Source organism: Sorex araneus, chromosome 2 (assembly GCF_027595985.1).
Source record: "Sorex araneus isolate mSorAra2 chromosome 2, mSorAra2.pri, whole genome shotgun sequence".
NCBI lineage: Eukaryota > Metazoa > Chordata > Mammalia > Eulipotyphla > Soricidae > Sorex > Sorex araneus.
Genome location: NC_073303.1, coordinates 274,462,285 through 274,477,970, shown reverse-complemented (window position 1 = coordinate 274,477,970; position 15,686 = coordinate 274,462,285). Strand labels below are relative to the sequence as shown.

The 15,686-nt window shown below is 57.0% G+C and overlaps 2 protein-coding genes across 6 annotated transcripts in view; one reads left to right on the top strand and one right to left on the bottom strand.

The window, feature by feature from the left end:
* The window catches only part of MED12L (mediator complex subunit 12L), a 262,569-nt gene that overhangs the window by 43,644 nt on the left and 203,239 nt on the right, over positions 1-15,686 (bottom strand). For 3 of the 4 annotated variants that reach the window (XM_055129722.1, XM_055129725.1, XM_055129724.1), the window contains 6 exons: positions 11,524-11,751; positions 10,518-10,659; positions 8,637-8,757; positions 8,218-8,319; positions 7,526-7,639; positions 3,175-3,368 (listed from right to left, as the gene is read on the bottom strand). In XM_055129722.1, the coding sequence (XP_054985697.1) occupies positions 3,175-3,368; positions 7,526-7,639; positions 8,218-8,319; positions 8,637-8,757; positions 10,518-10,659; positions 11,524-11,751 (901 nt within the window). The remainder of the gene's footprint in view (positions 1-3,174; positions 3,369-7,525; positions 7,640-8,217; positions 8,320-8,636; positions 8,758-10,517; positions 10,660-11,523; positions 11,752-15,686) is intronic. The other variant, XM_055129723.1, reaches the window with a different exon arrangement.
* The window catches only part of P2RY12 (purinergic receptor P2Y12), a 49,031-nt gene that overhangs the window by 12,272 nt on the left and 21,073 nt on the right, over positions 1-15,686 (top strand). The gene's annotated exons all lie outside the window — the stretch shown is intronic.

The following is a 15,686-nucleotide window of genomic DNA, read 5'->3' as shown; positions in this document are numbered from 1 at the left end:
TGGGTTCAATTCCCAGCATCCCATACGGTTCCCTGAGCACCGCCAGGAGTAATTCCTGAGTGCAGAGCCAGGAGTAACCCCTGAGTATTGCCGGATGTGACCCAAAAAGAAAAAAAAACTATCCAGCGTAACAGAGCCCCACTTGCACCCAGATCCATTTCTGATGAAGCCTCTGTCAGGGGCGGGGAGTGAGGAGGTTCCCCGGAACTGCCCCTCCTGCCAAACCTCGGCCCACCGGGCTGGCTGTGCAATACAAGGTGCCGTGGACTGGGCCTGACCGGTCCCGCCATGCCAGGCAGTGCCTCCGGGACTGCCCAGGATGGGAGTGGGGTACACAGGCGGGCACCCAGGGACCAGCCCTATCTTCTGGCCCGTCCCACCACCGTACCAGGAACCCCTGTCGTCTGTCACACCACTGCTGCTCAACCCCCTCCTGACCGTGGCCCGCTCCCAACCTCGCTTCCTTCTGGGTCCCCCCTTCCTACTGGTTGCTCCCCCAAAATCCCCGGGGTCCGCCGGGGGCCTGTGATCCTGGTTGAGAAATGCTTCATGAACCCCCCAGGGCAGGTGGGGGAGTCGAGCCAGAGGCGCCCTGGGTTCCGCCCCCGGCAGCCAACCAAGCGCCTGGAAAAGCACCCTCGGAGCTGGTTCAGCGTCCGGCGTCTGAACCGACATCACACCCGTCGAGCCACACTCCGGGCGGCCACAGACGTCACAGACACTGTTTCCCCCCGTGTGAACTAAGCAGCACTTGCCCTACAGGCCGGAACAGTCACTGCTGGGAGCATCTCTGCCCGCGGCCCCGAGAGCGAGCGCCTGTCTGCGGTCCTGCGAGCACTGTGATGGGAGAACCAAGACAACACCTGGGCACGGAGAGCTGTGAAACGAACCGTCTAAGATGAGGGACAGAGGGCAGACGGGCAAGGCAGGGGGGCCTCTCTGGCTGCATCATTCGGGGGTGTTAGCGCTTTGGGGGGCTGCTCAGCAGGGCTCGGGGACCCGCCTGCTGTTCCAGTCAGCTCCACCGGGCAGGGCGGAGACCCAGCCCACGAGGGCCACTCCCAGAGGGGTGGGTAGTGTAGGCTGTGTGCGTGTGTGTGTGTGTGTGTGTGTGTGTGTGTGTGTGTGTGTGTACCAGGGTCAGAGAGCAAACCCAGGGGCGTGTACCCCATCCCCATGAGCTATCTCCCCCGCTCCCGAAGCATGTTATTCTAATAGCAGGCCTGGGGCAGAAAGGAGATAGGAACCGAAGGAGACAAGAACAAACGAGATCAATCTGATGCCAAGGAGAAATGAGCCCTCGGAAGGGCTCGGTTCAAGCTACCTGCAGCGCACGGCCGTCTAAGCCCCGAGGGAAACAGCTGCAAGCAAACACTTAACTCCGGAGTCTGTCACCCGGCGGGGTGGGGGGGGGTAGGGGCGGTCCCGTAACCTTCTCAGGTGGGGAGCTGAGCAAGTGAGCACGTGGTTGAGAGTCCTTGGAGCTAAAGTTCTGAGTGTGGGAGGAGGCACCGCGGATAGGGAAGGGGACACAGTCCCCAGGGAGAGAGCCTGGTGGGGTGGGACTGGAGTCGCGCTTTCAGCAGGACCTGGTGCTTCACACAGGTGTCTGTGAAGACGGGGCTCCCCGAGCTCTGTCTGCCCGGAGGGCCGCAATCAGCCAGCCCTGTCCCACAGGCAGGAGAAAAGCAAGTGTTTTTGACCTTGGGAGCTACCTCCGGCAATGCTCAGAGCTTCTTCCTGGCTCTGTGCTCAGGAGTCACGCCTGGCACTGCCTATGGAGGCCATAATGTGGCATCACCGGGGACTAGCCCAGAGTTGGCCGCGTGCATGGTGCAGTGCAGCCATCTCTGCACGGCCTCCCTGGCTCAGACATGGGCATGCTGAAGTGCCCAGAGCTCAGTGTCTAAGTACCACCTTCCGCTAACGAGGAATCTAGTCTCCTCGGGGAGGAAGGCGCAAGCCCAGATCTGGGGCAGGCTTACCTGTGAGATGGGACAGGAAGGAAAAGGTTTGTGTGGGGGGGAGGGGGGGCATGGCGAAATAAACCACAGGAGTCAGCATGGAAAGATCTGGCAAGCCTGGGACAATCTGAACAGAAAACCAATGAAGGGAAAATTAAGGAAGGGTAGGCGCTTCCTTAAGCATCGAATGCGAAGTGGTGATAGTGCAAGGTGTGGAGGGTGAAGGGGGAGGGGGAAGAGGAGGAGGAGGAGGAGGAGGGAGGAGGTGGAGGGAGGAGGTAGAGAGAGGAGGAGGAAGAGGAAGAGGAAGAGGAGGAGGAGGAGGGAGGAGGTGGAGGGAGGATGAGGAAGAGGAGGAGAAGGAGAAGGAGGAGGAGGGAGGAGGAGGAGGGAGGAGGTGGAGGGAGAAGGAGGAGGAGGGAGGAGGTGAAGAGAGAATGAGGAAGAGGAGGAGGAGGGGGAGGAAAAGGAGGAGGGGGGAGGAGGGAGGAGATGGAGGGAGAGTGAGAAAGAGGAGGAGGAGGGGGAGGAGGAGGGAGAGGAGGGGGAGAAGGAAGAGGAGGAGGAGGAATCCCACCACTATTTTGCAAAGCTCCTAGTCAAGACTGGTGTGTACAAGAACAGGGCAGAAGCTGAAGGGAGGAGGCAGGAGCAGACAATGGGCTCTGTCTCAGGGTGCTCTCCCGTGCAAGGCTATGCACGCCAAGCTATGGGTGAGAAATCCGGTGGGTTTTGGTTTGGGGGCCCTGTCTGGCTACTGTCAAGGGTTACTCCTGGCTCTGGGGTCCCTCCTGGCAGTGCCGGGGGCCCCCTAGGCAGTGCTCCAACACTGCAGGGACAAGTGACACATCAGAACAGGGCCTAGCAGTGGCCGGGCTGACTCTTCTGACTGCTGACCTCAATTTTGGTCACGTTCATAAAGAAGCGCCGACGTCCTGGAGAATGACCAAGAGGAGCTCCCACCATTTACCCTTGAGTGGCTCTTCCAAAAAGCAAAGCCACAGCGAATAAAACAACCACGCAGCCACACGGCACCACCAAGCAAAAGGGGGAAAAATAGGTGCCCCCCCCCCGGCAGCGCCAGGTTCCTGCGTAGCAGTGCAACTTTGGAAAGACCAAAAAAAAAAAGGTCTGCAGGAGAGAAAGATGACAGGTGTGCGGGCTTCCTAAGAAGGAGCCTCTCGCCCCAGAGCAGCAAGCCCGGAAGTACCTGCTGGCAGATGGTCCTCAGCACGTAGCGGGCGTACTCCCTCAGGTTGGCCGTCTCCATGGAGACGCCCTTCCCGCAGGCCTTGGCGCCCTGCGAGGCTGCCCACAGCTCCTCGGCGTTCCCGTCACGCCTCAAGCCCCGCACGGGGAAGTCGTCATTCTTCAACGCGTTGTTGGTGCCAATTTTGGCGTCTCCTAAAAGAACAGAAGCACAGAGGTGACGCCAAACAGCTGCGGAGCAGTTCCGGAGCACGCCGTCCCGTCTGCGGGGCCCTGACCTGCGGGCACCGTGGCGCCGGTGAGAGGGAGAGGATGGAGTCGGGCAATAAATGCAGGAAGTGGGGCCGGAGCGATAGCACAGCGGGGAGGGCGTTTGCCTTGCACGCAACCCACCCGGGTTCGATTCCCGGCATCCCATAGGCACCGCCAGGAGTCATTCCTGAGTGCAGAGCCAGGAGTAACCCTGTGCATCGCTGGGTGTGACCCAAAAAACAAAACAGAAAATAAATAAATCATCATTAATAAGTAAATGCAGGAAGTTTCTGCAGATATGGGGGAGACGGGATGGGGCGTGGGGCGGAGACAGTCCCAAGACCTAGTCATCCTCGTGCCTACAAAAGTCTTCACCGCCAGCAGGAAGAGGCCGGGGACGTGCTTTTCACTAGTATTTTAAGCACAGGTGTATTCAAGTTCATCTGGTGAGTGACATGGGCTCTACGCATGGGCTCCGCAGCTCCCTTTCTGGTTCTCCTGGTGAAGATGCTTTTCACCTTCCCTGGGAGACAATCACTCGACAGGGGCCCCTGACCTGCCCCTTCGCTCCACAAACATCAGACCCCCACATCCCCCGCCGAGGAAACTCAGAGCTCCCGGGCAGACAGGGTCCTGGCGGGCACAAAGAGCAGGATGTTTGAGCCTCCTGCAGTCAGCCGTCCTTGCTGACTGTGAAAAAGGATCATCACCGTCTCTGGCAGCCAGAAAATACATGTTGGTAAGGCAGACGGCTGGTGACGGAAGCCTCCCGACTTTGGGCTGTTTACACAAGCCATCCAGAATGTTCTGGAACCCGCAGGAATCCCATTAGATGAGGTCCTCCCGGTCTCCCTCTGGGTAAAACCAAGCCCAGGTTAGCACAAAAAGCCTTTAAAGACTCCCAGGTCAGCCAAGAAAAAGTGGAGAGTCGGACAAAGAAATGTGAGAGCCGAGATTGCTGAGTGACCTGTAAAGCGGGAAGTAGGGGTGGCGGCGGGCGGGGGGAGCCCAGACACAGTCCAACGCCCCCGTGTCTTACAGTACATCAGGGCCGTTTCTTATCAAATCCACCGAGAAGGCAGCCGAGAGGTCAGTGGGGATGGTGCTCACGTGTCCACGCCCGACCCGGCCTCGTTTGATTCCCTGTCACCGCATAAGGTCGGGGAGCCCTGTCTGGAGTGACCCCCCGAGGACTGCGTGTGTGTGTGTGGCCCCCAAAATAACAACTGCTAAGATTACCACTACCACAAAAAAAAAAATCCACTGGGAATGAGCTTCACCTACCCCACAGTGGGCACTGTCCACTCAGGAGGGGTCACCGGGGGCTGAAAGACACGACTCCAAGTTTCATGGACCTCATGCATGTGAGGTATTTGCTCTACCCCCCAGCTAGAGCCCCCGGGACCACCTCATTTTCATATGCTTTCTTGGAGAAAACTTTAGAAACTTCAAGCACAAGTTCTACACCAGGGCCTAAGCTGTCTCGGAAATGAGCTGCCAAAAGCCACGAAACAGCTTCTCACCTCCCTGAGGTCAAACGGATCCTGGCAGACAGGACCGAGGGAGCCCTGGTCAGCACCAGGTGAGGAGGACAAAAGACCACGTCTGAGAAAACGGAGAGACAAGGCCCCACCAGGCAGCCCAGGAGAGCTCGGCCGAGAGCTCGGATGACGAGGAGGGTCGAGGGTTTCCACAGCGCAGACATGAGGACAAAGAGCTTGTTCAGGCCGGAGCACGGCTGGGTGTGGCCGGGACGCCTGGCCCAAGGCCCTGCTGACATCCAGCCCAGAACAACCTTTCACCAGGAACTGAGGCCAAGTGAAAAGGTCAAGGGGAGGCAGTCAAGGGAAACTGGGGGACCAGAACCACCATTAAAATGCAGCCATTGGGGCTGGAGCAATAGCACAGCGGATAGGGCGTTTGCCTTGCATGCGGCGGACCTGGGTTCGATTCCCAGCATCCCATAGGGTCCCCTGAGCAGGAGTAATTCCTGAGTGCAGAGCCAGGAGCAACCCCTGAGCATCGCCGGGTGTGACCCAAAAAGGAAAAAAAAATGCAGCCATTGGTCAACTTGAAGGGACTGCCAATCTAACGTGGAGTGAGCCCATCCACCTCAGCGTCCAGAGGGCACTCGTCCGGGCAGGGGTGGAAACGGCAACCTTACAATGGCTGAGACTGCACACGGACCCACACTTCGAGGGCCAGGGCTCCCTGAGAAGCAGTTGTTCAGTTGCTCTTCGGGCAACAGCGCTGCCACAGTAAAGAAGAAGAAGAAGAAAGTGAGCCCCAATTCTGTGGCTACCCTCGCTCAGTACGTACAACTTCCTTCCAAACATCACTGGAGCAGCGGTACTTAAAGCAATGAGGATTCTGTGGTTTGTTTTGGGGCCACACCCGGCAATGCTCGGGGGTTACTCTAGGTTCCACACTCAGGAGTCCCTCCTTGCGCTGCTCGGGACCGTTTGGGAGGTTGGGAGGCTGAGTGCCAGGCAAACGCCCTCGGGTCGGCTATCACTCCGGCCTCAGGATTTTTTGTTTTTTTCTGGACGTAAAACCATTTTACTTAAGAAAAATCAGAGAAACGCGAGCGGGCAGAAAGGCAAGTGAGGCGGATTCAAAAGGGAACATGGGCGTCTCCAGGGGGGAAATCTGGGGACCCGTCTCCAGGTGGAGCTGGCCTAGGAAATGGGCATTTAGTGGTGACTATATGATACCACCCGCTCCCAGGCTCCGGGGGGAGGGTACGCACCCCACCGCCCCAGACCCCGCCCTCCCCCGCCCCCATGCGGCTCTCACCCTCCCTTTCACAAAACCCAGGGACACTACAAAGGAATGAATAAATACACACATGCGTGTATAATCCACATACATGTGCAAGATTACGCTCCTTAAATATTTATCCATTTACTGTTGCGTTGGGGCCACAGCTGGTGGTAACTGGGACCTGCTCTGTGCTCAGGGCCCCGTGCCTGGTGCCGGGGTTAGCAGGATGGAAGCCAAGGGCTCTCCCCTGTACTCCGGTCCCCAGGATAAGTTCTTTCTTCTTCTTCTTGGGTAAGGGGCCTCTCCACCAGTGCTTGGGGCTTACTCCTGACTCTGTGCTCAGGGATCATTTCTGGCGGGGGTGGTGGCTAATTTGGAGCTGGGGATTGAACTCTGGGTCCAAACCAGGCAGGGCTGCCACGGGGCAGCCTTAAGCGGTGGCTGGGAAAATTGGGAATAACGGCGGTGGGATCGGTTTGGAATACTGAATGTGTGTGACTAAGATGATGACTTTAGAGCTTCATAAAGTTATAAAACCGAAAAAAAATAAAAAAGAACAGGCAAGGCAAATGCCCATCACTGTACTGTCTCTCTGGCCCAGAAAAGGCTCTTTGAAATGTGAACTTTTAATAATTTGATTCTAACCCCATTATCCTCATTATTATATTTGTCCTCATCCTGATCCACTGCTGACTAAACCCTTCTCCAGCTGAAGTAGAAGGGGAAAAAGCTTATGCTCAAAGACACTCTTTACGACCTATCAAAAGCCAGCTTCTCCTTCCATCCCCATTTTCCTTCTCGTCAGAGGCAGCATCTTTCAATACCAAGACAGTACATGTGTTTACTGGTCAGGACCAAACTCACTTTGGCCCAAACCAGGTACCCATAAGGCAAGTGAAGCGGAGCCTTCCGAGTCTTCCTCGTCCCAGTGCGCTGTGGCACAAAGGCGAGGGCAGGTGGGCTGGGGAGACAGCTGGGGGGGGCGGTGGTCAGCGGGACGGAGGCCGGGCACTATCCCTGCACAACGCCGATGAGAGGCAGCGCCAGGCGAGAAAGGGCAGCTCGGACAGGACGCGGTGCCAGAGACGGAACCGGAGCCTGAGCCCTTTTATGGACCAGAACGAGACCCCTCCGGGGTTCCAGACCGCCCCACAGGCCTCGGACGCCCACGGGAGCTGGGGGCGAGGGGCAGCCCGGGGCGTGTGCAGCGAGGAGCACTGGCCGAGGGGCTGCCCAGCCGCCCCCAGCAGAACTGCACAAGCCAGGTTCTACCCATCAGCTCGACTCAAACCCGACTGGGCCGGGGCTGGCCTCCGTCTCGGGGCCATGGCACCTACCGAGCATCATGATGGCCTTCAGGACGGCGAACACGGCTCCCACCTCAATGCCGTTGTGGGCCGCGGCCAGGAGGTGTCTGTCGCAGGAGGACCTGATGCCCGGGAAGGGTTTGCCTGGGGAGAGAGCCGCCAGCCCGTCAGAGGCCCCGTCCCCAGCACCCGCGGGTGGCAGTGCCTCGGGGCCAGGGGCTGGCTCTGCCGGAGGCTTCTCCCTCCACTTCCCTGCGTCCTGATCCAACCAGGGGGCAAGGCTGGGGGGCTCTGGCCCATACAGGCCGGGCTTCTGTCTGGTTTCGGCACACGGCCAGGGATGGCGGGGGTTACTCTGCACTCAGCGCTCACTCCTGGCCCGGTTGGGGGGACCTGGAGGGGGCCCCCTCTGGCTCGGCTGTGTGCAAGGCAAGTGCCCCACCCCCACCTGCTGTACGGTCTCTCGGGCCCCTGCACACACATCGGGGGCAGAATTCATCCCTTCCTCCTTCCGCCTGTGCCCTGCTGAGACCCACCCCAGCGCCCACCTGCAGGGCTGGGGCCCGGAGCCGGGGCACTCTAGGGCTTATTAACTCCCGTTGGGTTTCCCAAACCCAGGAGGGCTGTGACTCAGCGGGAAGGTGCTGAGAGGCGCCGGGCCCGCCCGCGCAACCCCTCAGGATGGGCCTTCTGGAATGTTCCGCCCACCGGGCCTTGCTCACCCGTGGCTTGATGCAACAAGCAGGCCTGGGGAGCGTGGAAGAGGTGGAGCAGGAGGCGGCAGGTCATCCTCGCCCCGGGCTCGGCATCTGCGTCTCCGCAAGCTAGGGAGAGAGGAGGGGCGGGGGCGGGGTTCAAAAGCAAGTTTCTCTAGCACCTTCCAGGAGAGTCCTGGGGCGGCCTGCTACCGCAGCCACGGTTTATAGAAACGCTCCCCGGGGTGGGCCGTGAAACCCCAGCTAGGCAGGCACCCGTCTGCACTGGAGGAAGGACGAGTGGCCAAGCCTGGCCCTGGATTGGGGTGGGGGTGGGGTGTTGTATGGTGCCTTCAGGGCAGCCCCAGGCCAGGCCCCGCCCACTCTGGCCCGCGCATGCGCCAGCCCACCCGGGAGTCGGGGTGGGGGTGGGGGGGGACCCTTACCTGCGGCTAGGAGCGAGGGCAGAGCCACGTGCTGCACGACGTCCTCCAGGGAGAAACACTGTCGTGCTATCAGAATAGCAATGAAAGTAGCTAATGAATCATGGAATGAAAGGTCACTCACCTTCAAGAAAAACATTGACACGTTTTAATACCTAACCCCCCGGCAGCTGAGCGCTAAGATCAATATTCTAGAGGGGGGGCTGCGGCTGGCGCTGGGGGCCCTTACAGCTCGCCAAGGCCAGCAGGGGCCCCGCGCGGGGGCCAGCGCGGCCTGCAGGGTGGGGGGTGGGTCGGAGAATGGGGGCCACCCACATCCCAGGGCGACCCGAGCAGGCGCCCAGTTGGACCCTGAGTGCACAGACTGGAAAAGCAAAATGAAATCCAGGAGCCTCTAAAAAAACGTGCAGCATACATAATAAGCCTCTTGGGTTTTTTTTTTTTTCTGGGTTCAGGTCCAGAGCACCGGGGAGCCAGTTAAGGCCCTAAGGGGCCCCTAACTGAGCCAGGCTCTCAGTTATGTTGGGGGGCTCCTTTGTGAGGCCCCCAAGAATGCCATGTCCTGGACTCAGCTGGAAATCCAGCTCCGAAGCTCTCCAACCCACTCCTAAATCTGAGGGCAGGAACTCTGAGCGCGAGTGAGCAGGGTTTGTGATGGACCAAGATCGCTTCCGTCAGTGGCACAACCCCGAGGGGTGGGAGCGACAGTCCAGCGGGGAGGGCGTTTGCCTTGCACATTGCAGACCCGGGTTCGATTCCCAGCATCCCATAGGGTCCCCCGAATACTGCCAGGAGTAATTCCTGAGAGCAAAGGCAGGAGTAACCCCTGAGCATTGCCGGGTGTCACCCAAAAAGCAAACAAACAAACAAACAAACAAACAAACAAAAACACAACCCCGAGATTCACGCCATTATTAACCCCGCTGGTACAGGTGATGAAGCAATGGGTAGGGAAACGGGAGCTAAAAGCAAGATGTAAAGGGATTAAGTGAAGGATAGGCGCGCAGTTCTCGTCTGGCTGGGAAACATCCAAGACTTCAGCAGGTGCTAAGACCCTAAGACGGGATCGCCCCCACGCCACTGGGCCGGCTAAGAGAGCGCCGAGGCCTTTCACTGGGAGGCGGGTTTGCAAAAGCATAAAGCTCTGCAGCCAGACAGGTAACAAGACCCGAACTCGGCAGGCGCTGGTCTGCACTGGAGAAATGAGTGGCCGAGCCCGCCCTGGGTGAAGGTGAAGGCCCTTGCGGTCCATGCAGCAGACCCGGTGTGCTCTCTGGAGCTGCATGCGGGACCCTGAGCCCCGCCAGGTGTGACCTCTGAGCACAGAGCCGGGGTAAGCCCTGCGCACGGCTGGGCCAGAGGAGCCCAAGGCACTTGGTTAGAAATCCCAGCTCACGGGGGTTCGGGCGTGTGTGTGTGTGGGGGGGGGGGGGTGGGGATCAGCCTCTCGGCTATACAGGTGAAGCTATCGACTTCACTTCTATTGATTTCTCCCCCACTTATTTCATGCATGATGACCACATTTTGGCTTATGACTTTTGGCTAGTGAAAGGAGGGGGAAAAGTGTCTTGCAAAGTTAAAGACAGTATCAATAAAGAAAAAAAAAATTACCCTCCAGGAGATGAGTCGAAGGGCTAAAGCACCTATTTCGCACGAAGGAGGCCTGGGTTCAATGCTCTGGTACCACCAGGAGCAACCCCCTCCCCCACCCAGGCAGCCTGACATCTGGAGTACCACCCGTGCACCCTGAACCAAAAAAAGAAATAAAATAAAATAAAATAAAATAAAAATTACCCCCCCCCAACAAAACCAAATTAAAATGTAAAAGTCACTCACTAAATACTTCATTGTACAGTGGGGTTTTCAGTGAAAATGAAAACTTACATCCACGGTGCAAAGCACATCGTTAAACCCCCACACGTGGTTGGAGGAACAGCACAGGGCCTTGAGCACGCCCAGCCACTCGGAACTAAGCACCGTGCAGCAGGCCGTCAGCTCGGACGAGAAATTGGCTATGTCGTTGATCCTGGAAGGCGGAAGAGAGAGCAGGCCGTTGCGGGAATCACACACACTCCTCTCCCACCCACCGCCTACTCACTTCTTAGACTCAGGATCTAAGGAATCAACAGCCCCTGGTAATAAGCCAGAACTGGCAGCTACGTGACTTCCACTGCTTCCCAGGATTTAAGAGAATTGGGCAATAAACAGCAATCAGGGAAGATGCCAAGGAGCAGAATTTTAGCTCGGTGAACAGATCTGCCTGATACCTGGACATTTCTAAGGGCCTCATAAACACGTTAGCCTCGGAAGTACCATGACCTACATAGTGTTTTCAAAATACAGGTCATTTTCTTTGTCTTTTCACTGTACATGCTTTACAGATGCATGAATCACTTGTAGATTATCTCAACCAGAAAACCTTGTCAGGTTAAAGATCTCCCCAGAGAAAGACAAGTTTGGGAACAGAAGAACGTTGGAAAAACAAAAACAGAAAAAAAAAATTTTTTTTGACCTTTGACCGGGCTGGAGCCATAGCACAGCAGGTAGGGCGTTCGCCTTACACATGGCCGACCCGGGTTCGATTCCTCTGCCCCTCTCAGAAAAGCCCAGCAAGCTACCGAGAGTATCTCGCCCACACAGCAGAGCCTGGCAAACTGCCCGTGGCGTATTCGATTTGCCAGAAACAGTAACAACAAGTCTCACAATGGAGTCCTTACTGGTGCCTGCTCGAGCAAGTCGATGAGCAACGGGACGACAGTGATACAGTGATACAGCGACCACTGACCAAGATGTCAGCCAAAGCCCACGGGAACTGTGAAATGTTCCCCCCAGAGTCACGCCCCAGTAGCGGTGGTATGGCTGACCAGCGGTTGCGGGGGCCTCAGCTCACCTGCCGGCGTCCTGGTGGCCCATACATACATTCATGAGCGTGTTGCAGACGAAGCTGTAGCGGTTGGCGGCGTTGTCACTAAGGATCTTGCCCAGCACCAGGTAGTTGATGCTCCGGGCCGACGGGTTCTCAATAAAGTCCATCATGAAGTCTGGGTCCCACCGCAGATTGGAATTCGCAGGCATCACGTTGTTATAGATGGTCTGCTTTACTTTGGAACAGGCACTACTGAGGTTAGAGGAACCAGAGTTACCAACAAAACGGACCAAGACTCACTCGGCAGAACCCAGGGCTTTCCGAGTAAGGGGCATGGATCTGGGCCCTGGGCTGCCTCCCAGAAACAACCAGCAATGTGTCCTGCAGGATTCACACTCTACATTTTAGACATTCTAATGTCTTGGTAATGGGCCCCCCGGGGCAGAGTGCCTGGGATGGAGTAGTTGCTCAATAAATGATTGCTGAATGAGTGAAAGACGTCTGGGTTACTACTAATCTTTATTTCCCAACTCTCCTCCACATTTTCCACGACAGGTAAAAAGAGAATTTAGCCAAAGTGTCTCTGAATAATGGAAAATGTTATGGCTTAAGAATAGCTTAGTATTTTAATCTTCAGTAGTCTGTTGCCTACAAACTTGTCTCTCTGGCTATCAAGACTTCAGGAGAAGGTCAAATGCCAACATCATACTGTGCCCTGTGATACTTATACTGTGAGAGGGTCCTGTTATGCCTTCAAGAAACTGGTGTTCTGTTTGGGGGGAAAAGGGGAAAAGGCAGATCCTATGAAAGCAGAATTCTTTCCCCGCTAGAGTCATGTGTATTTCTTCTTTCATTTCGTTTTTGGTTTGGGGGCCACACCTGATGGCCCTTAGGGTTTACTCCTGGCTCTGTGCTCAGAGATTGCTCCTATCTGAGCTCAGGGGATGATATTTAGTGGGGGGGGGGGGATCAAACCAGGGTCAGCTGCATGCAAGGCCCGACCCTGCGGACTATTTCTCCGGCCCCCTGGTTGTGTTTCTTAGCAAGAGCAGGACCTGTTTGCAGAGCCAGATGTCACTAAACGCAACCTAGCTTCCTCACTGTGTTTTGCACGAGGCTGCCAGTTGTCCCAGCCTGGATTCCACACGAGCGGTCATTCTCCTCCGCTTGCCCCTCCCCCAAGGAATGCTCACCATCTCTATCCTGAGGGCTCTCCTTTGCCTTTGAATTCTGGGCAATGGGCTTACTCGTGTGAAACTTGTAGCCAGGAACAAGCTCCTCACCAGTGAAGAGTGATACGGATTCTGCCCTACACGCAGTGCCCCTGCCCCGGCCCCGAGAACAGAGGGTGGTGGGCTCAGTGAAGACTGCAAAATGTGGCGTCAGACTTCCTCCTTGAGAATCAGCTGGGGGGCTGGCCCAGAATCAGGATGTGGGGGTCCCGCCAGAGAGAGGTGCACGGAATCCATAGCATAGGGGCAAAAGTGGGTGCCGACGTCAAAGGGTGTGCAGAGCCAGCCTGACTCAAAATGTGTTCAAGAGAGAAGGGGGTGGGTAGAAGGAGAAGGCCAGGGGTGCCAGGGCCTTGTCAGGAGAGAGAGAGAGAGAGAGAGAGAGAGAGAGAGAGAGAGAGAGAGACAGAGACAGAGACAGAGACAGAGACAGAGAGATAGAGAGAGACAGAGACAGAGACAGAGAGAGGGAGAGGTGGAGAGAAAGAGAATGGGGAGAGAGAAAGGGAGGGAGAGGGTAGAAGGAAGAGAGGGGAAGGAGAGAGAGACAGAGACAGAGAGAGATTATAATCCCCAGGGCTTTCAAACATCTCCCGGTTTTTCTCTTAACTCAGGGCACACTTTTACTTGTTCTGTCTTGGGGCCACGCCTGGCAGTGCTCAAGTGTTACTCCTGGCGGGGCTCAAGGGGCCATGTGTGATGCCAGGAAGTGGACCTGGGTGGGCTGTGCCAGGCCCTACCCGCTGGACTATCTCCCTGGCCCCTCGGCACACCTTCTATTCAATTTTCCCTTCACTCTCCCTTATTCTCACTCTTACTTGGCGTCACTTGCCTGCTAGGAACGGAACAGAAAGAAAGTGCCCTCGGCGCGGGGGTCCGTGCCTCCCCCCCACCCGACCAAGGGCCGAGGCTTCAGCAAGGGCGAGGCCATCCCGCTCTCTACTCAGGTGCTCATGTTTCTCCTTTCGAAATGGAAAGAATTCCACTTCTCATCCCCCAAGAGTCCAGTTTTCCAGTGAGAAGAGGCCCGTGCCCGGCCCCGCTCTGTGGGCCCTGCGAGGCCGTCGTGCACGTGCGGCCTCCCGCGGCTTCTGGTTTTATTTCTGACGCTCTCCCGAGAGGCGCGTCCAGGGGGGCATCAAGCTGCCTCGAGGGCCAGGCCGGCACCCTCCCACCTTCCAGCCGGAGCCCTCTGGAACGGACACGTCTTCCTTCCCCACACGCCGGGGGACCGGGCACGCTGGGTAGAGTCTGAGAAGCAGCCCATCGCTTGCGGCCAAAATGGCTCCTGTTCAAACTGCAGCTTCGTCACGTCTTGACTTAGCGCGGGGGAGGCGTCATCTGTTGGTAGAAGTCATTTCCCCTTCCGGGGCTTGTGGTGAGGTGGGCGCGACCCAGGCCGGAGCTTGGCAGCGAATGGGGTCTCTTACACAACTCGAAGGACGCAGATCCGATTATTAAACCTTTTATTAGCAGACTAACAAAAATACCTCGGAGTATCCAGCTTTCATTTGGCCCCTTTCCTCACCTCACACTACAAACAAGTGCCTCCCTTCGAGCTTCTCTCAGCGGGCTGTCTTTCTCTTTCGTGGTTATTCTTGAGGAGTGATCCCCGACCCAGCGCCAAGGCCTCAGATCCACTCTAGGTCTCCTGAGCCTGCACACAGTCAGGCTACACTATTGTTCCTGGCGGTGTGGGGGGCATATTTGGTGCCAGGGATCAAAGGGGGGCCAGCTGCGTGCAAGGCAAGTGCCTAAGCCCTGTACTATCTCTCTGGCAGGGGCAGTATTTTAGTCCAATGCTCCATAAAACTCTGCAGAGGCGATGGGTCAGGTCAGCACTTCTCGGGAAGTTGCCTAGTCACCTGCGACAGAGCGCTCCTGGGACTAAACTGAAAGCTCCCTGACACCAGACAAGAGTGCCAAGGATGGTCACCACATCATTTCTGTTGACAGGCAATTCCCAGGATCCTTTAAAAGGTTCTAGAAGAGGTTCCCTGAAACCCATACCCACGTCTTGAAGAGATGCTTGCAACATTTTCCCGCCTTACAAAAATCCCTTTTCTGCCTGCTGTCTTGTGTCGAAGAGAGATTTTTCTGCAGCGCCCACCAGGAGCAAGACGCAGTGAGGCACAGAGGCAGGACAAGTGACAGGGAAGCCAGGGCAAGTCTCTGTTCCTGGGAAACTTATGTTCCAGAAAGGAACCAGGCCTGGAGTAAATCTAAAGGCGTGGCGAGGGCCCCGGCTCAGATGCTGACTAGGAACGGGAACCGGTGAGGGAGTGGGGAGCGGTGGGCACGGCCCTTTGGTGGTCTGAGAGAGAGAGAGAGAGAGAGAGAGAGAGAGAGAGAGAGAGAGAGAGAGAGAGAGAGGTGGGGGAAGGCTGGGTGCTGGAAAGGTCACATGAGCAGTTAGTTGGGAGATGCCGCAGGATTGGAACAGGGTGATGAGGGGACAGGAAGCAGGAGGGACCTGGCAGATCCAATGGGGAGGGTATATGCTCCATTCTGTGGAGACAAGGATCCTCGAGAAACCTCCAAAGGATTCTCATCTTATGAGGATGGTTTCAGTCAGGACAAGGACAATATGCTCCTGAGTGCCAAGGACTTGAGTGGGAGGGGCACCGAGGACGCTGTCACCAGGCGGGGAGTGTGGGGACGGTGACCAAACAGTCAAGAGTCAGATTCTAGAAAGAACAGGAAGGCAGCCCTCGAGGGACGGACCAACACACCAGACGCCGCGTGTCAGGGCGCACGGAATGAACTCTCCTCTCCGGACCCTCCAGACGGCAAGGCGACCGTCCACTCCCCCACGGGAAACAACAACCTACATTTCCTCAAAGTCACCTGAAGTAAACGTGAACTTTCTAGCACCGGCTGACCTGTGGGGGCCACAAGTGCAGAGACGCAGGGACGAGAGCGGATGCAAGGCTCCTGGAAATGGGGGGTGGGTGG